The 22,484-nt window shown below is 43.4% G+C and overlaps 4 protein-coding genes across 7 annotated transcripts; 2 read left to right on the top strand and 2 right to left on the bottom strand.

Moving 5' to 3' along the window:
• Window positions 1-265: 265 nt before the first annotated feature.
• On the bottom strand, window positions 266-3,757 carry them4 (thioesterase superfamily member 4). 2 transcript variants are annotated; one of them, XM_055924975.1, is made up of 6 exons: window positions 3,265-3,757; window positions 2,421-2,679; window positions 2,114-2,276; window positions 1,842-1,952; window positions 1,528-1,652; window positions 266-1,370 (listed from the first exon to the last, which is right to left on the bottom strand). In XM_055924975.1, exons 1-6 carry the CDS (start codon window positions 3,424-3,426, stop codon window positions 1,327-1,329), a joined length of 864 nt encoding a protein of 287 aa, XP_055780950.1. In that variant the 5' UTR covers window positions 3,427-3,757; the 3' UTR covers window positions 266-1,326. The 2 variants fall into 2 exon arrangements, with proteins under 2 accessions (XP_055780950.1, XP_055780951.1); XM_055924976.1 differs by having other exon boundaries at window positions 2,490-2,679; window positions 3,265-3,752.
• Window positions 3,758-3,853: 96 nt separating this feature from the next.
• On the top strand, window positions 3,854-8,073 carry LOC129857067 (cilia- and flagella-associated protein 141-like). Of its 2 annotated transcripts, none has more exons than XM_055924982.1 (4): window positions 3,854-4,076; window positions 4,184-4,220; window positions 4,363-4,489; window positions 7,620-8,073. In XM_055924982.1, exons 2-4 carry the CDS (start codon window positions 4,192-4,194, stop codon window positions 7,719-7,721), a joined length of 258 nt encoding a protein of 85 aa, XP_055780957.1. In that variant the 5' UTR covers window positions 3,854-4,076; window positions 4,184-4,191; the 3' UTR covers window positions 7,722-8,073. The 2 variants fall into 2 exon arrangements, with proteins under 2 accessions (XP_055780957.1, XP_055780956.1); XM_055924981.1 differs by having other exon boundaries at window positions 3,855-4,076; window positions 4,180-4,220.
• A 382-nt stretch (window positions 8,074-8,455) lies between these two features.
• On the bottom strand, window positions 8,456-17,459 carry LOC129857066 (restin homolog). 2 transcript variants are annotated; one of them, XM_055924980.1, is made up of 5 exons: window positions 17,367-17,459; window positions 12,631-12,928; window positions 10,417-10,471; window positions 9,856-9,973; window positions 8,456-9,669 (listed from the first exon to the last, which is right to left on the bottom strand). In XM_055924980.1, the coding sequence occupies exons 1-5, from the start codon at window positions 17,417-17,419 to the stop codon at window positions 9,636-9,638; spliced, it is 558 nt and encodes a 185-aa protein (XP_055780955.1). In that variant the 5' UTR covers window positions 17,420-17,459; the 3' UTR covers window positions 8,456-9,635. The 2 variants fall into 2 exon arrangements, with proteins under 2 accessions (XP_055780955.1, XP_055780954.1); XM_055924979.1 differs by having other exon boundaries at window positions 12,631-12,931; window positions 17,367-17,457.
• Window positions 17,460-17,951: 492 nt separating this feature from the next.
• Window positions 17,952-21,645, top strand: LOC129857065 (uncharacterized). The gene is made up of 5 exons (XM_055924978.1): window positions 17,952-18,248; window positions 18,434-18,488; window positions 20,263-20,377; window positions 20,510-20,769; window positions 21,184-21,645. Exons 1-4 carry the CDS (start codon window positions 17,952-17,954, stop codon window positions 20,757-20,759), a joined length of 717 nt encoding a protein of 238 aa, XP_055780953.1. The 3' UTR covers window positions 20,760-20,769; window positions 21,184-21,645.
• The last annotated feature ends 839 nt before the right edge of the window (window positions 21,646-22,484 follow it).

The following is a 22,484-nucleotide window of genomic DNA, read 5'->3' as shown; positions in this document are numbered from 1 at the left end:
ATTCACAAAGAGGGAGGGGTCAGAGACAAGATAGACTGACAAATAAAGAGCGAGAGGGAGACAGACAGTGACAGAGAGAGAGAGGAAGGAAAGAAGAGTGGAAAGAAGGAAGAAGAGGTGAGAGGGAGATGTAGATTCGTAGAGAGAGGACGACAGATGAAGAGAAAAGGGTCTGTATGACATCAGTCTGTCTGAAGGTTGTTTATAACACATGGAGCAGTGAGAATGGAAAAGGTATCCCACATTGAGCCAGATACCATAGAAAAACAGTCTACAGTACCCAAGAGGTAAGGCTTTATTCAAGAGGTCATACTGGTCACAAAATAACATATCAGCAATGATTAAAATCTCAAACTGTAAAAGGCCCAATAAATTATTAATAATTATACAAATAAAATACAAAAAATAAACTATCTATTAAATATATCGGAGTGGGTGTGGATCCAACTTTTCTAGACCCCTCATTCCAACGGCTAAAGGTCCCGAAGCTTCTTTACACACAGTCTCTGTTCTACTCGTAGAGAACAAGCTACTCTGGTGAATGGTGCCCGTTTAATAAAGTTAGATCAAAGCTGAATCAATGTCTGCCAGATCACACAATGATGGTATTCTACATAACTGAACCCAATATAATAGTGTAGTATAAAATTACTGTAAGACAAAACACCACCTCATTTCTTATGAGATTTTAGGATGATTGTGCAAATGGGCACATTTTTCTCTCATGTGGCCAAAACTCAACAGCACGTGCCACTAGGCAAAATATGTGCTATGATTGAACCCAACACAGGTATGCAGATGCTGCATGGATGTTTCACCGGTAAAACATGAAGATTATCCTTCACAATTGACTGAGAAATGTGAAGGGAGGTGCGTAAAGTAGAGAATCCTGCACATGCAGAAGTGTCGGGACCTTTAGCTGTCGGGAAGAAGGGTTCAGAAAAGTTGTATCCACAGCCTCGACCTAAATATAATATACCAGAGGTTATGTCCTTCACTCTGACTGGAGCTGGTTGTCCAGGAGTGTGTAACAGTGGAGAAAGAGAGGTAAAATATCCACAACCGGTTGTGTCTATGATATACAGTATCTGTATGCTATGTCAGTGGAGCGCAAGGCATCAGGTGTCTCAGGCAAACTGCTAGAGTTAAGAAGATTACTGGATCTGACAGTCAGAACCACACACACACACACACACACACACACACACACACACACACAAACACACAAACATTTGAGTGTAGACAAACACAGCCCCTAGGAAGTCAGTGCTGTTTCTGATGTTGTGTGTTTGTAGCGTCTGGTTGGTCGATGAGTTGGCCTATCCATCATCCTCCTAATAGGTCTCCCATTGTGATTGACAGAAACAGCCCTGAGAGAAGGAGAAGGAGAGAGAGTGAGGGAGAATGAGAGTGAGAGAAGGATGAGGGAAAAGAGAGAAACATTCTAAGACTGAGAGAACACTTCAGACTGAAAGTCCAATGACACACATCTAAAAACAACCAACACGTGAGGGTGGGTGACAGTACCTGTGGCCTCTGTGTGTAGTTTGGAGCTGTCCGTATTGGTCACTTGACAGGAAACAAATGTTTTCCGTCCCTCCTTCTTATCCAATGAGCAGGTGAGCAGCACTGTACTACCCAATGGGATGGGGCTTTGGGGAGGAGAGGCGGGATACAGTATGTGTCATAACCAGGAAATGTGGTCAGGAAAAATCTAGAACCTCCCTTAGAGCCCTACAATAATGACCACAATAACATGAAAACATGTTTTTAGAGCTTAATAAGCCGTGAGTGAGTGATGGAGAGAATGAGGAAGGGAGTGAGGGAGAAAGTGTGTGTACCTGCGGTAGTTGATGTTGAGGTTGGCAGTCATGACAGGCCCAGAGAGGTAGGTGGCGTGGGTCCCTGTTACAGTGTCAATCATGGTAGCTATTGCCCCCCCATGGACGTGCCTGGAATCGCACACATCATTTATAAACATTACACTTCTGACTAAATATGATGTTTGAATGCTAGCAGTTGATTGTGTCATTTTTACAGAGATACACACAAGGACAAACATTGTCACAGTATACACATGCCATCAGCACACACACACACACAAACAGCTCACCCCGGGGGTCCCTCCAGTAGGTGGCCAGCCTGGAACACACACACACACTTCTGCTCCTGCTTGTTGACAAACACAACGTACTCGAACGCTGCTCCCTGCTCCCTGATGTTCCGCGTGAACAGACGAGCCTTCGACTGAATGATCTTACTCAAATACACCCCACCTTGGAAGAAGACACACACAGAGTTACACACATACACACAACATCTTACTCTGACACTATGCCCAGGATATGAGAGAGACAGGGTTATACAAACACTTTTTTTACGCCACATTTTAGTAATTTATCTTGTCCAGAGCGACTTACAGTAAGTAGTGAGTGCATGCCTTTTCGTACACACACACTCCATCCATGTGAAAGAAACCCTTCCTGTACCTGTGGCGTACTTGAGGGAGCGGTTATAGCTGGGCAGTCTTCTCCAGACCCCCCACTTCTTCTCTCCGTCATCTGTCTCTACCTCACACTGGCTGTTATAGTGCTCATACAGACGCCTCATGTCGGAGCCCCAGGACAAGTTGGGCAGGCTGAAGTCCCGTGGCTGGAAAGAGAAAGGCCAGGGCAGCACCTAGTGGACAATCACTACTATTACACCCTCATCCATATGTAACAGTATAACTTTAAACCGTCCCCTCGCCCCGACACGGGCGCGAACCACCAACCCTCTGCACACATCAACAACAGTCAACCACGAAGCATCGTTACCCATCGCTCCACAAAAGCCGCGGCTCTTGCAGTGCAAGGGGCAACACTACATCTAGGTTTCAGAGCAAGTGACGTAACTGATTGAAACGCTACTTCGCGTACCCGCTAACTAGCTAGCCATTTCACATCCGTTACACATACTTTATTACAGTATTATCTGACCGAGTACATGGGGTCCCACTGTATGACAACAGAACAGCATGACATGGCAGAAACATCCAGAACGAAATACATTACAGCACAGTTCACAATGCACATTGTGGGAAAAAAATACTGTTTCTATCGGCAGTAACGTTAGGGAAAAGGGAAAGATGACAAATGTTTAGGTAAGATGAATCATGACTCACATGTTCTCACTCACATTGCCCTTGACAGTAGGCTACACTAATGTTATGGCTGTTTGTAGCTAGCTAAATATGTGTGACTGTGTGTGTGTTTCTGGACCTACCGCCATGGTTCGGACACTGTTGATAGAGGACCAGGGAAGCTGGAAAGTCCCTCTTGGAGTCATTTGTTGTCTGATGTTGGTGTTGAAATTTCCCTTTGAGATTTCACGTCCCATTATTTGGCACAGTCCCCTGGCCATCTGCTGCACTCCTGTTCGTATCATGATGACAATGTCGGGGTAAGATTGCCAAGCCCTATTCTGATGTAACTACAAGTTACTATAACGTTACGGTTACTAATAGCCAGCCCTTCAGCTTTACTGACTAGTGGCTGTTGTATGATAGCAATACAGATTCAGTATCAAACCTAACATAGAACTATAACTTTCTACTGTAACAAACTAACAACAGGAGGATAAATACGGAGCTTTTGTCAATTTTGTCTCGCCTCTGGTTTTGCCGGTAGAATGACTTTCATGTGTATCTCATCGCCCCATGTTACCACTTCCTGCACAAGGAACGACGACGGGCAACACGCGTCATCCTGGTCATGTTACCACTTCCTGCACAAGGAACGACGACGGGCAACACGCGTCATCCTGGTCATGTGATCTGTATCGTTCACTGTAATTGGCAGCGAAGGAATGATATTTCCGGCTACATAGGTTAGTTACCATGCCAACGTAGACAGACTCTAATTCATCTATTGAGACGCTGACATTTTTTTGACCATTTATTCGTTTATTGTGCAGTTTTTGTTAAAGCAAGATACTTTGTGACTATTTACTTCAAATAAACTGCCAGCAGGATGTTTGGTTGTGAGGAACGACGTTCCAAAAACAAACGTGTGCAGAGGGCGAGAGACAGAATCAAGGTAAGCGTGTCAATACTAGCAACACACAGACAAAAAAGTGGTCAGATACCTATAGCTAAGTGGCTGGAAATATGTTATAGTCTGCATTTTCACTCTTTTAAAGAAAGATGGCGAGATGACTAACCGCATTGCAGAGCTGGACAGGTGTGTAAACTATACCGTTCTGTACTGTTGGGCTAATTGTAACTGCAACGTTTGATACGTTATCCCTGAAATACCTTGAAGTTACAGTCCTTTCACTTCTCAATGTAGTGAAAGGACCCCCCCTTCTCTTTCTGTCTCTCAGTATCTGTGGTGTGATGCAAAAGGCTGAGTTTGAGGGCTCCACACAGGCTGGTTCCATGAAGACCCTGAAGCTGAGAGAGCTGATCCAGCAGAGAGAGACTGAGCTGGGAAAGGCTGCTCTGACGATGGTGAGGGAGTGGAGGGGTGCTGAAACAGGGCCCTGTCTCCTCAACAACACTAAAAAAGTACTTCCGGGTCACGGAATTTCAGAATGTTCAGAATAGATGTCTGCACATAATAGCAAAAAAAGTGTCAATAGCCTAAATGCCCCCAATGCAAATCACTGTGTATGGAATACATATTGGCTTGTAGAGCAAATACTATTCTAGATGCCGCAGTAGAAGTGTTGTAGGGAATACTCAGAAGAGTCTGTCGAATGTATTTATGGTGTAATTTCATAGGGCTCTGAATAACACAGATCAAGATAGCTTAGGATTCAACACAATAGTACCTGGGTCTGAACCCCGCCCTGTGCAACTGGGTCCTGGACTTCCTGACGGGCTGCCCCCAGGTGGTGAAGGTACTGTAGGAAAAAACACCTCCACTTCGCTGATACTCAACACTGGGGCCCCACAAGGATGCGTGCCCCGTCCTGTACTCCCTGTTCACCCATGACTGCGTGGCCATGCACGCCTCCAACTCAATCATCAAGTTTGCAGACGACACAACAGTGGTAGGCCTGATTACCAACAATGAAGAGACAGCCTACAGGGAGGAGGTGAGGGCTCTGGGAGTGTGGTGCCAGGAAAATAACATCTCACCCAACGTCAACAAAACAAAGGAGCTGATCGTGGACTTCAGGAAACAGCACCCCCCTATCCACATCGATGTGACCGCAGTGAAGAAGGTGGAAAGCTTCAAGTTCCTCGCGTACACATCACTGACAAACTGAAATGGTCCACCTACACAGACAGTGTGGTGAAGAAGGCGCAACAGCACCTCTTCAACCTCAGGAGACTGAAGAAATTTGGCTTGGTACCTAAAACCCTCACAAACTTTTACAGATGCACAATTGAGAGCATCCTCTCGGGCTATATCACTGCATGGTACGGCAACTGCACCGCCCGCAACCGCAGGGCTCTCCAGGGTGGTGCTGTCTGCCCAACGCATCACCGGGGGCAAACTACCTGCCCTCCAGGACACCTACAGCACCCGATGTCACAGGAAGGGGAAAAAGATCATCAAGGACAACAACCACCCGAGCCACTGCCTGTTCACCCCGCTATCATCCAGAAGGTGTGGTCAGTACAGGTGCATCAAAGCTGGGACTGAGAGACTGAAAAACAGCTTCTACCTCAAGGCCATCAAACTGTTAAATAGCCATCAGTTGCACATTAGAGGCCACTTTAATAATGGAACACTAGTCACTTTAATAATGTTTACATATTTTGCATTACTCATCTTATATGTATATACTTTATTCTACTGCATCTTAGTCTATGCCGCTCTGACATTGCTTGCCCAAATATTTATATATTCTTAATTCCTTTCCTTTACTTTAGATTGTGTGTATTGTTGTGAAATTGTTAGATATTACTGTTAGATATTACTGCACTGTTAGAGCTAGAAACACAAGCATTTCGCTACACCCACAATACATCTGCTAAACACGTGTATGTGACAGATAACATTTAATTTAATTTTCACTGTTGTCAAACAGCTTAAATTGGGGTGCCTAGACACTATAAGGTACAAATATAGCACTGTACAGGAAGGAACACTCCGTATTATTCAGAGCCCAATGAAATGACACCATATATACATTCTACAGACCATACTGAGTATTCCCTACAATGCTTCTACTGCGACACCTAGAATAGTTCTTGCTCTATAAGCCAACATGTATTCCTTATACAGTGATTTGCATCGTGGCCAATGGAATGGGTGTAGTAAAAGGCCAGCAACACTAAATAACACCATTACATTCTACAGACCCTGAGTACTCCCCACCCCATTTTTACTTCTGCACAAATAATCGTATAGTGTCCAGGCACCCCATTTTAAGATGTTTGACCACAGTAAAAGTACAGCAACACTTCCTATGACCTAGTTTTTTGTTCTAACTCATCTGATTTGTATTCTAGGAACTCTAGTGAGTAGACTGGGCCCTGGTTTTGTGGACACACAATCAATCGCTTTTCCTGTGTGCAATTTGTCTGTGCAATACAACAAAAATACAGTACTTTTTTCCTTAAACATTACATTTCAAATTGCATCCTTAAACAATAGCACCAGTAAATAAACAAAAATCATACAATCTAAATATATATAGATCTTTTTTTATGTTTAATGTATATTTCTTTACCAGTAGGCTATTATTAAGCGCCAACCATTTTCTCAATATGCTCCACCTTATAATATTCTTTATCTTACTGTACATTGACTCTGTACCGGTAGCCCCTGTATATAGCCTCGCTATTGTTATTTTACTGCTGCTTTTTCATTATTTGTTACTTTTATATGTTATTTAATTTTTGTATTTTAAATGTATTAAATCATTATTTATTTAACTTTTTTATATATATATATATTATATTCGTTTTTTTTTGTTATTAATTATTATACTTTTTTTAACTGCATTGTTGGTTTGGTCTTGTAAGTAAGCATTTCACTGTAAGGTCTACTACACCTGTTGTATTCGGGGCATGTTTGATTTGATTTATATTAAGTACTAATTCTCTATAGTTTAGATTTTTACCCCATGTAGTTATTATATTCTCCTAATTTTAACATTATGCACAAAGCTGCAATTTTGTGTTTTGTGGCAGACAGCGTTTTTACCGCAGACTTTTATTTTGAAGGCAGAATCAGGAAACCTGAAGTATAAATTAATGTGGATAGGATCCAGCTAGTGTTGTTGCCATGAAGCTAATCCCGGTCTCCATACCGTTTTAGAGACCTTGTTCTCTTAGGGGACGTTATTAAATAACCTATAATCAGCCCTTTCATGAAGTAAGGTTCGTAGCATCATATCTCTAACCTATTCCTCTGACTGAGGAAAATTAATGGTCTTATTCTTGTTAATTTGTGTTGCAGTGTCCTTCACACACATACACTGTCAGAGCAATTACACATTTGTAAGACCAGGTAGGGGTAAATGTAGGCTACATATTGTCAGGTTTTCCAAATAGGACACACCAACTTATCAAACTTATGAATTGCTTGCATTGTCCATATTTGTACCAGAACTTCCACTACGGCTTCCCCTGTATCTACAGTACATGCTCGCCATGATGTCTGCTTTCTGTGTGTGTGCAGGTCCGTAGAGCAGCACTGCAGGCCCTCCTGGAGCATGAGAGACAGCAGTACGTCATAGAGCTCAACAGACTGGGCAAGACCATCTACAAACAGAGAGTCTAGACTCTAGTCTCCACTAGACCCATAACAACACCAACGACCATCTAAAGTTTATGCTGAAAGCCATCTAGCAGCTAGGATGTGTGAACAACTATAGAATACTTTGAAGTATTAATATGAAAACATTTACTCACAGCCATCTACAAGCACCTTGTTTACAATCAGACCTTTTTTTATTCATGTAAATACAACGACGTAAAACTGTAATCCTAAAGATAAAACACATATTGTGTATTTTATCTGTAGGATTACAGTTCTACGTCGTTGTATTTGCATAAATAAAAAAAGGTCTGATCAGAGTGGATAAACTGCTTCTGTAAAAGTACACTTTTAAGCAATAAACTAATTACTGGGCCTCATGACTCATGTCACCTTAACAAAACAAGATTTTGTGTGACAGTCAGGGAGGTAGCACTGTACATAAACTTAACACATATTTGGTTAACAAACAGGTCTCCTTGTCAACAGCAAGCAAGACCAAAAACATCTACCGATACACAGTCTGGCATTTGTCCATTAAGTAGAACTCTCTACTGGTCATTTGCTTCAGTCTTTGAGGAGTAATTATGTAACATATGAGCTCACTACATTTAAGATACTGTATTGTAGCTCACAATGACAGGTCCAATCTCTCTAGCCATATCTGGGACACTTGGTCATGCAGGGTTGGAGATTCTAACACAGCCTGAGAAAGTACCTGGAATTTCCAGATAAACAACAAGGAGAGCAGTCGTTGATAATATCAATCAGATCAATTCAGTTTAATACAATCATTCAGGGAGACACCTCCAGAACAGAAGCATAGAAAATGTCCAACGGGGCTCTTGGAGACAGAACCTTCATATTCTAATCAGACAGTACCAAATGTTCTCTAAAACATCAACCAGAGAGGCTTGGAGTCAATACAAAGACAGTGACTTTGCCGGCTGCTACAGAATCACACAGTGTTCATAATGTCATCAATACAATAATAATCAGTGTGTTCTCGGTCCTTGTACCTTCAGTAGCTCAGGTCTAGTGACCATCAACCCATACAAAAGTGTGTCACAAATAGAACATTGGAAATCATGTGTATTATAGAAACGGAAAACATATAAATATGCTAATCATTGTGTTAATTACTGTTAACTGAATATTCACTTTATTCATCTTAAATTTTCCCAATACCCACACGCACGCACACAGGGCAATGTTATACTCTGATTAATGCACACCACACCCAAATGCAATAAAGGTCAATCATAAATCTATACACAATAAAGGTAATTCATACATCTATGCACTATAAAGGTCAATCATACATCTATGCACTATAAAGGTCAATCATAGATCTATGCACTATAAAGGTCAATCATAGATCTATGCACTGTAAAGGTCAATCATAGATCTATGCACTATAAAGGTCCTTCATAGATCTATGCACTATAAAGATCAATCATACATTTATGCATAATAAATATTTAATAGACAATTGAACCAGATGGGCATGCACCTGCACACTTCTCTAGAACTCTTCTCTAGAACCTTTGCAACATTCAGAAGTCACCTCAGAGACACCTTGCTCCATCTCTCAGGGAATTAGCCCTAACCTCTTTCAGTCATTCCTACATTAATGTACTGTACCATAGGATGAAACTCACTAATTAAATAATGTAATGTCTCCCTTCCTTACCTGTATACATAAACTAACAGTGTACTGTATGTAATGAAGACATGCCATTCAGACTGGGTTTTCCAAACCCTTCTTGTTTTTTATTTTCCTGAGTATTGAGAGGTACAGTGAAGTGAAGGTGGTTGTAGGTGGTGAATGTTATGAGCTGCACAACGATGATGTGTATGGGTGTGTGTGCATCACGGCAAGTATGAGGGAGGGAGTGAGTGAGGGAGGGATGGAGGCTGATCGTGTAGTCCAAGTCTTCATTTTGGGGCCTCTGTGATTCCACACAGCTTCCTGCAAAACAACAAAGAAAACAACAACAATCATTAGTTATCAATAGCAGGTGAGCACCCAGTAACCACAGAACTACATGACACAGTACACCGTGACCATAGAAGTCTTTCATAATGGTGACCACAAGACTGTGTTACTGGGTGTGTGTGAGTGTGCTTGAATGCCTGGGTGTGTATCTGCTCTTACCGTCCTTCCTCATTGGTCTGGTCCACAAACGCACACAGTGCCTTGTCCCGGTCCAGAATCTGCTGTTTCAACACCTGGATCTCCTCCTGAGCTTTCTTCTTCTGTGCTTCTTGTTCATCTAGAGGGGGAGCGAGGGATAATGAGAGAGGGGTGGAAAGCGGGAGGGTAGGAAAAAAGACAGAAGGAAATGGGTAGATAAGGAGGAAAGGGTATTGAGAGAGAGGAGAGGAAGGAGGAGAGAAAGACATTGAGGGAAATGGGGAGGGCAGGAAAAAATGTATTGAGAGAGAGAAAGGTTGTGAGGTCTGGGGTCCGGTCAACAACCAAGAATTCACAAAATGGGACAAACACCAAATTGAGACTCTGCATGCAGAATTCTGCAAAAATATCCCCCGTGTAAAATGTAAAACACCAAATAATGCATGCAGAGCAGAATTAGGCTGATACCCACTAATGATCAAAATCCAGAAAAGAGACGTTCAATTCTACAACCACCTAAAAGGAAGCAATTCATGACTGAGCTGACGGTCTCCCATCACTGCAGTAAAATAGCCATCGTACCTTTAACTTTCTGAAGGGCCGCCGACGCGTCAGTCTTCTTTTTCTCCACATCGGCCTGAGGAGAAAAAAAGAGGGGAGATGAGGAAGATGAGGACCGGTATTTGAAGCATTGTGGGCCTTATCTAGCTAGGCCTTATTAAGGGCTACATAAGGCATACAATGATTCCTTCATAATATGCACTTTATTTAAAGTGTGACTAATAATTTTTTTGACTAATAACTGAGAACAAAATGTAATTCCTGACTGATCACTGCTAAGAGAATACCTGGCAGAATTCCTCTCACATGCCACTCAACACAAAACATACAGTACCTTCAGAAAGTATTCACACCCCTTGACTTTTTCCACATTTTGTTGTGATACAATCCCTGAGCGGTTTCCTTCCTCAACCGCCACTGAGGACGCCTGTATCTTTGTAGTGACTGGGTGTATTGATATTGATATAAAATGTAATTAATAACTTCACCACGCTCAAAGGTGTGATACCAAAAGGTGTCCTTCTTTGCGAGGCACTGGAAAACCTCCTTGGTCTTTGTGGTTGAATCTGTGCTTGAAATTCACTGCTGGACTGAGGGACCTTACAAATAATTGTATGTGTAGGGTACTTAGATGGGGTAATCATTATGTGGGGTAATCATGTTAAACACTTGTGGCACACAGAGTGAGTCCATGCAACTTATTATGGGACCTGTTAATCCTTTAGAGTTAATTCAATCTAATTATCATAATATAAAAAATCCCCATCAAAATCTGTCTGTTTAAGATAGAGATACTGTATGGGCTGTGTCTCAATTCACTACATCCACCTTGCGCATTTGCAGTGGAAAGTGGCAGAGCTACAATGCTGTTTGTCAGATCAGCATACATCATACATCGTCTCCTCACGAAAACTTCTGTAGTGTCGGAACAAGTGTCATGGGGCTCATCTGAACGTAACCCTGTAACGGGTCAAAAAATGAATGGAAGTATGGAAGTAGTTTTGTACCAAAAAATGGTTTATTTCCTGAGCTTTCTTATATCTCCTAGATATAGGACAGACACATCAAAACCTTATTCCTTATTATTTATTTTTTGACTGTCTGTTTTACCATTTATGAATGTGTTATTCAATGCCTTTCTATGTGCTATATTTTTCTTTATATACCTAAAGATATAAACAATTCCAAACAAATAGCTAAATAATCCATGATATGGCCATCTTAACATTTTTACTCCTCAATTTATTTGGGCTTGCCATAACAAAGGTGCTGAATACTTATTGACTCAAGACATTTCAGCTTTTAATTTTTTATATATTTTTTAACATTTCAGAACACATAATACCACTTTGACATTTTGAGGTATTGTGTGTAGATCAGTGACACAAAATCTCAATTGAATCCATTTTAACTTTAGGTTGTAAAACAACAAAAAGTGAAGGAGTGTGAATTATTTCTGAAGGCACTGTAATACATCCCATGTCAGTTTACCTTCTAGTGTGTGTAATCTGCCACAGTGGTGAATGATGTGCTGATGTGCTAATCAGATCAAGTTGCCCTCTAGTATGAAACACAAAACATTAACACACCTCACCTGATATACACCTCTACATGTAAAAATGTACGTATTACCTTGACTAACCTGTACACCCGCCCATTGACTTGGTACCGGTACAACCTGTATATAGCCTCGTTATTGTTATGTAATTTTCTTGTGTTACTTTTGATAAAACATTTTTACTTGAGTTTATTTAGTAAATATTTTCTTAACTCTATTTCTTGAACTGCATTGTTGGTTAGGGCTTGTAAGTAAGCATTTCACGGTAAGGTTGTATTTGGCGCACGTGACAAATTCCATTTGATTTGATTTGATGGTGATCGGTGAATACAGGGCCCTTACATGAGGGTTAGGAGGACTAATGAATCTACAGAAAATAAGTCAACTGACCATCATCATATCCAACACTCCCACTGTAAGTGAATTTGACCTATAAACATCACAAGCCAGTCTGTTGCCAATGGTTTCACAATGGATAGGAAGATTGTTTTAGTGCTGCCTTTGTTTCAGTGTTCTAATTCCTAATTCTCTGGTTCTGTGTCTCTGGTGAGACTTGGTACAGGCATTCTGTTAATGGATTATTATAGATCATAACACGACTATAAACAGTTCTCTATGTAGCAGGTGTCTGTTTGCATAATGTGTGTGTGTGTGTGTGCGTGTGTGTGTGGGCCTACCTTCTCTGTATGACAGGTCTTTAGACTCTTGTCCGCCTCGCCTGTGGCTTTAGCAGACTGCTCCTTCTTCTTAGTCAGCTCGTCTCTCTTGGTGTTGATGGGCTCCAGCTCACCATTCAGCTTCTGGATCTTCATCTTGACCTGGACGATGTCGTTCTCCTTCTGCTTGACCTGAGAGGAGCTCTCCAGAGCGCGGGCTTTAAGACCCCGCAGAGTCAGCTCCTGGCGGACCGCCTGGTACATCAACACCACCATCACACCCACGGCCAGGAACACTAGCGCAGACACAGCCCGCATACTGCTGGGACAGGACAGAGAGAAGGAAGGAGGTAGAGAAAGAGAGAGGGAGGAAGAGATGAGGCTCAAGTCAGGTCCAGTTTGTCTTTCTTGGCTGCTGTCTTGATCGGTCACTCCTCAACCATCCCTGTAGTCAGCCTGTGTGTGTTGGAGAGTGTGTGTGTTCACATTCCCTCCCTCTGGTTGCTGATGGCAGTCTGTCCACCTGTAACCGGTTCGTCCTGCTAGGCGGAATGTTTGGTAGACAAAGCGAAATCTACTTCCTTGTTTAACTACCACACTCCTCCCCACTTCTCTCTCTCCCTCCCTTCCTCTCTTGCTCTCTCACCTTCTGTTTCAGAGGTCATGGTTAACAGATATGCTCTCTCTCTACTGTTTATCTATCTCTTTCATTTGCATTTAATTTCTCCTCCCTCTTCCTCTTAGAGGGTACACAGACAACCAGAGATTATGAAATTGTTCCATGTAGTAAGTCATCATTTAGGGTGCAGTGTGTGCAATGGGGAGATTTAAGATCATTAAAGTTCATATTCAGTTTAGAGTCATTAACACAATGTTTAGCATATTAGTATATATTATGTTCCTTCTGTAAAACACATGATTTCCAGTGTATGTGACACTCAAGGTGTGGGTTGATGGTCACTAGACTTGATACTGAATGTTATGGATTATTCTCATATCTGTTGATAGTGATTAACGCCAGACTGGATGTACAAGGACCGAGGACACACTGATTATTCATATTGTATTGATGACATTGTGTTAACACTGTATGATTCTGTAGAGCTGGCAAAGTAGCAGCCTTTTGTTTTGACTTCCTACCAGCCTCACAGGCTGGTGTTTACTCTGGTGCTGTCTGATGGAGACAGGCCCTTTATATCCCTATCAGACAGCACCAGAGTAAACACCAGCCTCTTGGAGACAGGCCCTTTATATCCCTAAGAGGCTGGTGTTTACTCTGGTGCTGTCTGATTAGGATATAAAGGGCCTGTCTCCAAGAGGCTGGTGTTTACTCTGGTGCTGTCTGATTAGGATATAAAGGGCCTGTCTCCAAGAGGCTGGTGTTTACTCTGGTGCTGTCTGATTAGGATATAAAAGGCCTGTCTCCAAGAGACTGGTGTTTACTCTGGTGCTGTCTGATTAGGATATAAAGGGCCTGTCTCCAAGAGGCCGGTGTTTACTCTGGTGCTGTCTGATTAGGATATAGAGGGCCTGTCTCCAAGAGGCCGGTGTTTACTCTGGTGCTGTCTGATTAGGATATAAAGGGCCTGTCTCCAAGAGGCTGGTGTTTACTCTGGTGCTGTCTGATTAGGATATAAAGGGCCTGTCTCCAAGAAGGCCGGTGTTTACTCTGGTGCTATTCTGATTAGGATATAGAGGGCCTGTCTCCAAGAGGCCGGTGTTTACTCTGGTGCTGTCTGATTAGGATATAAAGGGCCTGTCTCCAAGAGGCTGGTGTTTACTCTGGTGCTGTCTGATTAGGATATAAAGGGCCTGTCTCCAAGAGGCTGGTGTTTACTCTGGTGCTGTCTGATTAGGATATAAAGGGCCTGTCTCCAAGAGGCCGGTGTTTACTTTGGTGCTGTCTGATTACGATATAAAGGGCCTGTCTCCAAGAGGCTGGTGTTTACTCTGGTGCTGTCTGATTAGGATATAAAAGGCCTGTCTCCAAGAGACTGGTGTTTACTCTGGTGCTGTCTGATTAGGATATAAAGGGCCTGTCTCCAAGAGGCCGGTGTTTACTCTGGTGATGTCTGATTAGGATATAAAGGGCCTGTCTCCAAGAGGCTGGTGTTTACTCTGGTGCTGTCTGATTAGGATATAAAGGGCCTGTCTCCAAGAGGCTGGTGTTTACTCTGGTGCTGTCTGAATAGGATATAAAGGGCCTGTCTCCAAGAGGCTGGTGTTTACTTTGGTGCTGTCTGATTAGGATATAAAGGGCCTGTCGCCAAGAGGCTGGTGTTTACTCTGGTGCTGTCTGATTAGGATATAAAGGGCCTGTCTCCAAAAGGCTGGTGTTTACTCTGGTGCTGTCTGATTAGGATATAAAGGGCCTGTCTCCAAAAGGCTGGTGTTTACTCTGGTGCTGTCTGATAGGGATATAAAGGGCCTGTCTCCAAGAGGCTGGTGTTTACTCTGGTGCTGTCTGATTAGGATATAGAGGGCCTGTCTCCAAGAGGCCGGTGTTTACTCTGGTGCTGTCTGATTACGATATAAAGGGCCTGTCTCCAAGAGGCTGGTGTTTACTCTGGTGCTGTCTGATTAGGATATAAAGGGCCTGTCTCCAAGAGGCTGGTGTTTACTCTGGTGCTGTCTGATAGGGATATAAAGGGCCTGTCTCCAAGAGGCCGGTGTTTACTCTGGTGCTGTCTGATTAGGATATAAAGGGCCTGTCTCCAAGAGGCTGGTGTTTACTCTGGTGCTGTCTGATTAGGATATAAAAGGCCTGTCTCCAAGAGGCTGGTGTTTACTCTGGTGCTGTCTGATAAGGATATAAAGGGCCTGTCTCCAAGAGGCCGGTGTTTACTCTGGTGCTGTCTGATTAGGATATAGAGGGCCTGTCTCCAAGAGGCTGGTGTTTACTCTGGTGCTGTCTGATTAGGATATAAAGGGCCTGTCTCCAAGAGGCTGGTGTTTACTCTGGTGCTGTCTGATTAGGATATAAAGGGCCTGTCTCCAAGAGGCTGGTGTTTACTCTGGTGCTGTCTGATTAGGATATAAAGGGCCTGTCTCCAAGAGGCTGGTGTTTACTCTGGTGCTGTCTGATAAGGATATAAAGGGCCTGTCTCCAGGAGGCTGGTGTTTACTCTGGTGCTGTCTGATTAGGATATAAAGGGCCTGTCTCCAAGAGGCTGGTGTTTACTCTGGTGCTGTCTCCAAGAGGCCGGTGTTTACTCTGGTGCTGTCTGATTAGGATATAGAGGGCCTGTCTCCAAGAGCCTGGTGTTTACTCTGGTGCTGTCTGATAGGGATATAAAGGGCCTGTCTCCAAGAGGCCGGTGTTTACTCTGGTGCTGTCTGATAAGGATTTAAAGGGCCTGTCTCAAAGAGGCTGGTGTTTACTCTGGTGCTGTCTGATAAGGATATAAAGGGCCTGTCTCCAAGAGGCCGGTGTTTACTCTGGTGCTGTCTGATTAGGATATAGAGGGCCTGTCTCCAAGAGGCCGGTGTTTACTCTGGTGCTGTCTGATTAGGATATAGAGGGCCTGTCTCCAAGAGGCCGGTGTTTACTCTGGTGCTGTCTGATTAGGATATAAAGGGCCTGTCTCCAAGAGGCTGGTGTTTACTCTGGTGCTGTCTGATTAGGATATAAAGGGCCTGTCTCCAAGAGGCCGGTGTTTACTCTGGTGCTGTCTGATTAGGATATAGAGGGCCTGTCTCCAAGAGGCCGGTGTTTACTCTGGTGCTGTCTGATTAGGATATAAAGGGCCTGTCTCCAAGAGGCTGGTGTTTACTCTGGTGCTGTCTGATTAGGATATAAAGGGCCTGTCTCCAAGAGGCTGGTGTTTACTCTGGTGCTGTCTGATTAGGATATAAAGGGCCTGTCTCCAAGAGGCCGGTGTTTACTTTGGTGCTGTCTGATTACGATATAAAGGGCCTGTCTCCAAGAGGCCAGTAAGACATTGGGATAATTTGAGTGGGAAGGGGAAAGCAACCGACTGTAGACAAAAGTCGAATAGTGAAGTTGGGGGAGGTGCATCTGTGACAGCCAAAAGTCAGACACTGATGTGGTTTTCCAATAGCCAGGCTCAGTGCAACATGTCAGTGTTCCCATTGTTTATAAAAGTTGTTCTTTATTATGTCAAAATAAACATGTCTCCAACCCCCATATCACACACTCACAAACTGAAAATATACAGTGCATTCGGAAAGTATCCAGACCCCTTGACTTTTTCCAAATTTTGTTACGTTACAGCCTTATTCTAATATAGATTACTTTTTTTTCTCCAATTCATCAATAAGCATGCACCCTGTAAGGAAGTCCAGGATCCAGTTGCAGAGGGAGGTGTTTAGTCCCAGGGTCCTTAGCTTGGTACATTTATATATTTCCTTAAATATTTTTTACAACGGTGGGGGAGTTCCAAGATGGAGGCGCAAGTGGCTTCAACACAGCGCCCCATGTCATCTACTGTATATAAATTATTGGTTGTAACGTAATGCACCAGATAAGATTTTTTTATTGACTTTACCAACGATTTTGCTCTGCTTGTTGTTTTACTGTAAATTCCTAGTTACTTGACAAGTTACTGGAAACATAGCTAGTGTGGCCTTACCTCAAACTGGCAGAGCTTTATCGGTTAATAGGTTTGTCATGACTAAATGTTTATACTAGAACTAAATCAAAGGTAGCCGTAGCCTATAGGCTAGGGCGTGTTATAATAAATTATGATATCATTCCTAATTCGAGTTCCGCATGTTATACAGTATTATCACGTTACCTTTTTACGTTTATATTCCCTTGAATTCCGGAGTGCTGATGACCATTTTGCATTCATCCACTTACTTCCGCGTAGCAGTGCAAGGTATGCTAGTGCTATCTGGGAGCCTTGGGACGTCCATACCCTAAATCCTAACCTTAAACCCTACCCTTACTCTAACCTTAACCATAATCCTTACCTAACCTTAAGCATTATTAACCATTTTAAATGTCAACTTCAAAGGGAAGTAGGTCCGTCCCAAGGATCCCAGATAGCATAGACCGTGACAGGTGGGCGGGCACGGGGATGGTTTTGGTGAAGCGCTCTCCAAAAGAAAGAAGAGGAAGAAGTGCGTTCTCCGCGGAGTCGACAGAAGCAGATGTTTCTGTTTTTCAGGGATATAGTGGATATAGTATTTTCAACCTGACTTCCGTTTCACCTGAAAACTGAAGCACGGACGCCGCTCAAGTAGTTGGTGGCCACCTGTCCTTTCACACTCCATTGGTACTTCCGCTGTAAGTCTGCGAGGACGTTGTCAACACTTCTGCCGAGCAGTCGACAGGGACCAGCGAAAACGACTGTTCCTTGGTCAAACTCCACGGCACGATGAAGACACCGGGTGTGTTGGTGGGGGTGTCTCTGCTGACTAGCGTAGCTCTGCTGGGACTGATAAACGTGCGGCGGAAAGAAGAGATGAAGGAGCAGAAACATGTATCGTTCGAGACGATTAAACTGCGTGTGACCAGAGACGTACTGGGAGAGTACCAACACGAGGTGATCAGAGCCCACAACCTGCTGGACAAGACCAAGGCTCAGGTGGACACTCTGGGGTCAGAACTCACCCCACTGCAGGCTGCAGAGGCCAAGAAGAAGAGTGAACTGGAGGCATGCCAGGGAGAAAAGGTAAGGAAGGAGGGGTATGTCTGGGGTTTAGAGTGTACACAATTGATTTCCTGTGTGTGTGTGTGTGTGTGTGTGTGTGTGTGTGTGTGTGTGTGTGTGTGTGTGTGTGTGTGTGTGTGTGTGTGTGTGTGTGTGTGTGTGTGTGTGTGTGTGTGTGTGTGTGTTCTCTCTCTCTCCTGTTACAGAAACATGTCGCTGATGAGGTGGGGGCCGTTGAGGCAGAGAACAGTAACTCCAAAAGTGAGTGTTTAAACACCTGAAACTCTATGGTTACATCAACACTGTTCTGAAAGGATCTTCGCCTTATTACTGATACGACAATGATAACATGTATGATCGTTCACTGCTCCTCAATGAAGTGGACTTCGATTAAGACAGCTCCCCGCACCTCGGATTCAGAGGGGTTGGGTTAAATGCAGAAGACACATTTCTGTTGAATGCATTCAGTTGTGTAACTGGCTAGGTATCCCCTTTCACAGTCAACTATAACTTAAAAACAGGTTTAAAACTGGTCCATGACCAGTTCTAGGTGTAAGCTTTGTTTTCTCTTCTAAATATTTTGGTGGATGAAAGAGACATCTTGTGGTGGAATAAGCTCATTGCAGGTCGCTGGGATTAAGAGTAGTGTTAGTAGTATTCTGTATATGCGACTGGTCTTATTGAATATGTTTTATTCACTAATCTGTCTTCTAGTATCCCCCTGTCTCTGTCCTGTAGCCTCTAGCTCCGTGTTCTGTCTCTGTCCTGTAGCCTCTAGCTCCGTGTTCTGTCTCTGTCCTGTAGCCTCTAGCTCCGTGTTCTGTCTCTGTCCTGTAGCCTCTAGCTCCGTGTTCTGTCTCTGTCCTGTAGCCTCTAGCTCCGTGTTCTGTCTCTGTCCTGTAGCCTCTAGCTCCGTGTTCTGTCTCTGTCCTGTAGCCTCTAGCTCCGTGTTCTGTCTCTGTCCTGTAGCCTCTAGCTCCGTGTTCTGTCTCTGTCCTGTAGCCTCTAGCTCCGTGTTCTGTCTCTGTCCTGTAGCCTCTAAGCTCCGTGTTCTGTCTCTGTCCTGTAGCCTCTAGCTCCGTGTTCTGTCTCTGTCCTGTAGCCTCTAGCTCCGTGTTCTGTCTCTGTCTTGTAGCCTCTAGCTCCGTGTTCTGTCTCTGTCCTGTAGCCTCTAGCTCCGTGTTCTGTCTCTGTCCTGTAGCCTCTAAGCTCCGTGTTCTGTCTCTGTCCTGTAGCCTCTAAGCTCCGTGTTCTGTCTCTGTCCTGTAGCCTCTAGCTCCGTGTTCTGTTTCTGTCCTGTAGCCTCTAGCTCCGTGTTCTGTCTCTGTCCTGTAGCCTCTAGCTCCGTGTTCTGTCTCTGTCCTGTAGCCTCTAGCTCCGTGTTCTGTCTCTGTCTTGTAGCCTCTAGCTCCGTGTTCTGTCTCTGTCCTGTAGCCTCTAGCTCCGTGTTCTGTCTCTGTCCTGTAGCCTCTAGCTCCGTGTTCTGTCTCTGTCCTGTAGCCTCTAAGCTCCGTGTTCTGTCTCTGTCCTGTAGCCTCTAAGCTCCGTGTTCTGTCTCTGTCCTGTAGCCTCTAGATCCGTGTTCTGTCTCTGTCCTGTAGCCTCTAGATCCGTGTTCTGTCTCTGTCCTGTAGCCTCTAGATCCGTGTTCTGTCTCTGTCCTGTAGCCTCTAGCTCCGTGTTCTGTCTCTGTCCTGTAGCCTCTAGCTCCGTGTTCTGTCTCTGTCCTGTAGCCTCTAAGCTCTGTGTTCTGTCTCTGTCCTGTAGCCTCTAAGCTCCGTGTTCTGTCTCTGTCCTGTAGCCTCTAAGCTCCGTGTTCTGTCTCTGTCCTGTAGCCTCTAAGCTCCGTGTTCTGTCTCTGTCCTGTAGCCTCTAAGCTCCGTGTTCTGTCTCTGTCCTGTAGCCTCTAGCTCTGTGTTCTGTCTCTGTCCTGTAGCCTCTAAGCTCCATGTTCTGTCTCTGTCCTGTAGCCTCTAAGCTCCATGTTCTGTCTCTGTCCTGTAGCCTCTAACCCCCTCTCTGTCTGGTCCTGTAGCTGAGTTTGAGAAGCAAAAGGCTGTCTGGGTAGCAGAGATGATGTCTCTCAAACAGCAGGTGGAGCAGCGCAGCAAAGTGTGTGTCTTTGTGAAGAAGGACTCTGTAGAGGGAAGGTAAGAGACTGGGACTGGAGCCCTGAACATGGAAAACCTCTATACATGTCCATCTGTATGTATAACTAACTGTACACCACAGGTATATGGACACTTGCACACATTAGCTCTATCTGTCTCTGACTCCCAAAGGAAACTGTGTGGGGATGAACCGCCTAAACAAGAGGCCACTCCAAAACCAGATGCCCCCAAACCAGAAGAATCCAAACCAGATGCTCCCAAACCAGAAGAACCCAAACCTGATTCTCCTAAAGAAGCCCCTAAAAAAGAGGCTGCCCCCAAACCAGATGCTCCCAAACCTGATTCTCCTAAAGAAGCCCCTAAACAAGAGGCTGCCCCCAAACCAGAAGAACCCAAACCCGAGGCCCCAAAGATGAGATGAGCAGAGCTGGGTATCTTTTGTTCTGTCTTTTTCTGTTAGCATTCCACTGATTGGTATTCTCTTGATAGCATTAGGAAACAGCTTATAGCAGACTCAAAAAAGACTCAAAAACACCATCAATAAAAAAGACTTCTATCATGAAAAAGGATAGTATTTCAGTCAAATACAGTGTCACTATCTTTTGAGTCTTGCTGTCTGGGACTGTATTAGAGTTGACTGTAGTGTCAGTATGATGTTGTTAACCAGCTTTATGATGTCCTAGTTATTATCCCCATCTCTCATTGTTGACAGAGGTGTGTGCATGACAGATGTATTATCCACCTCTGGAACAATGTCTCATCTGTCTATCAGGATGTTGGTTGTATTTTCCTTTGTTGTGTGAAGGATGACTGACTCTTTCATTTTGACCTTTGTTTGTTTTTAGGGTGGGTGACGAGAACGGGAAGAGCAACATGGAATCAAAGAAAATACATAAGGAAGGCAATTGAAAAATGGAGACCTTCTGCAGGACATTTCTCTGTTTCTTTTTAAACTCGTTAGAACTTGTCCTTCATGCTACTTTAGAGTGTCTATTAACTACCATCTAACATGAGTGGATATTGAATACTTTTTGTTAACCTTGTCCATTCCTCTCTCTCAGTATGACCCTCCCTCAGGGGGTGTTTGTGTGTGATTTGAACAAATGTGTATGTGCCACCAGTATCGACCAATCGGAAAGTCCAGAGCCTCTCTCTGTCACTCCTCATCATCCTCACTCTGTTACCCCGGTGACGGTATTATGCAGTGGTGGCGACCATAGCATTGACCAATCAAAAGTCGTGGATTAAACTAACTGTTATTTCTGTTAGTCTGATTCTGATGTAATAAAGCTTAACCCTAAAGGAAAGTTGTGAATGTGGATTTTATTAACTATTGATACAGAACCATTTCATATTTAATGTGAGCACAAACATTGGCATTGTTTACTGTATGTTCTGATTCGCTCCATCTTTAAACATTTCAAGACAAATAACTAATAACAGCTGCTGGAGATCTGTTAGAGTATCACAATGATGTAAAACTCATATAGAATGAAGTCACCTCATTATTGGCACCCTTGATAAAGATGAGCAAAAAGTACTATATAATAAATATTACAAATAATGAGCTATTGTATATTGTGTGCTCAAATAAATAAAATCTTTATAGTAATACAATTGCTCAGAGAAAAATATTTTGTTGATCAAGTATTTCTTTTTTTTTCTTTTTTATCTCAAAGACAAGTGTCAAAGTTATTGGCACACCTGTTTTACAAGGTTTGTGTACCCACACCAAGCCAGTCTCTGAGCCTTTTTCTAGGATGTTTTATGAGATTGAAGGATTTTAGACCATTCCTCCATACAGAATCTTTCCAGATCCCTGATATCTGTTGGCCTGTGCTTATGGACTGGCCTCTTCAAGGTTTTTTTAGTCCGGAGACAGATGGCCATTGCACAATGTTGATTTTTGTGGTCAATTAAGCATTTATTTGTGGATTTTTTATGTTTGCTTGGGGTCATTGTCTTGCTGGAAGATCCACTTGTGGCCAAGTTTCAGCCTTTTTGTCAAAAATATTTTAGTACTACTTGGTAGAGTTCATGATGCTGTTGACCTTAACAAGGGCCCCAGGATAAGTGGAAGCAAAACAGCCTTTTAACAAAGATCCGACACCATACTTTACAGTAGGTATGAGGATATTTCTGCATA

Source organism: Salvelinus fontinalis, chromosome 6 (assembly GCF_029448725.1).
Source record: "Salvelinus fontinalis isolate EN_2023a chromosome 6, ASM2944872v1, whole genome shotgun sequence".
In the NCBI taxonomy this organism is placed as follows: Eukaryota; Metazoa; Chordata; class Actinopteri; order Salmoniformes; family Salmonidae; genus Salvelinus; species Salvelinus fontinalis.
The sequence above is the reverse complement of the archived record's forward strand: the minus strand, read 5'-3'. Positions and strand labels throughout refer to the sequence as shown.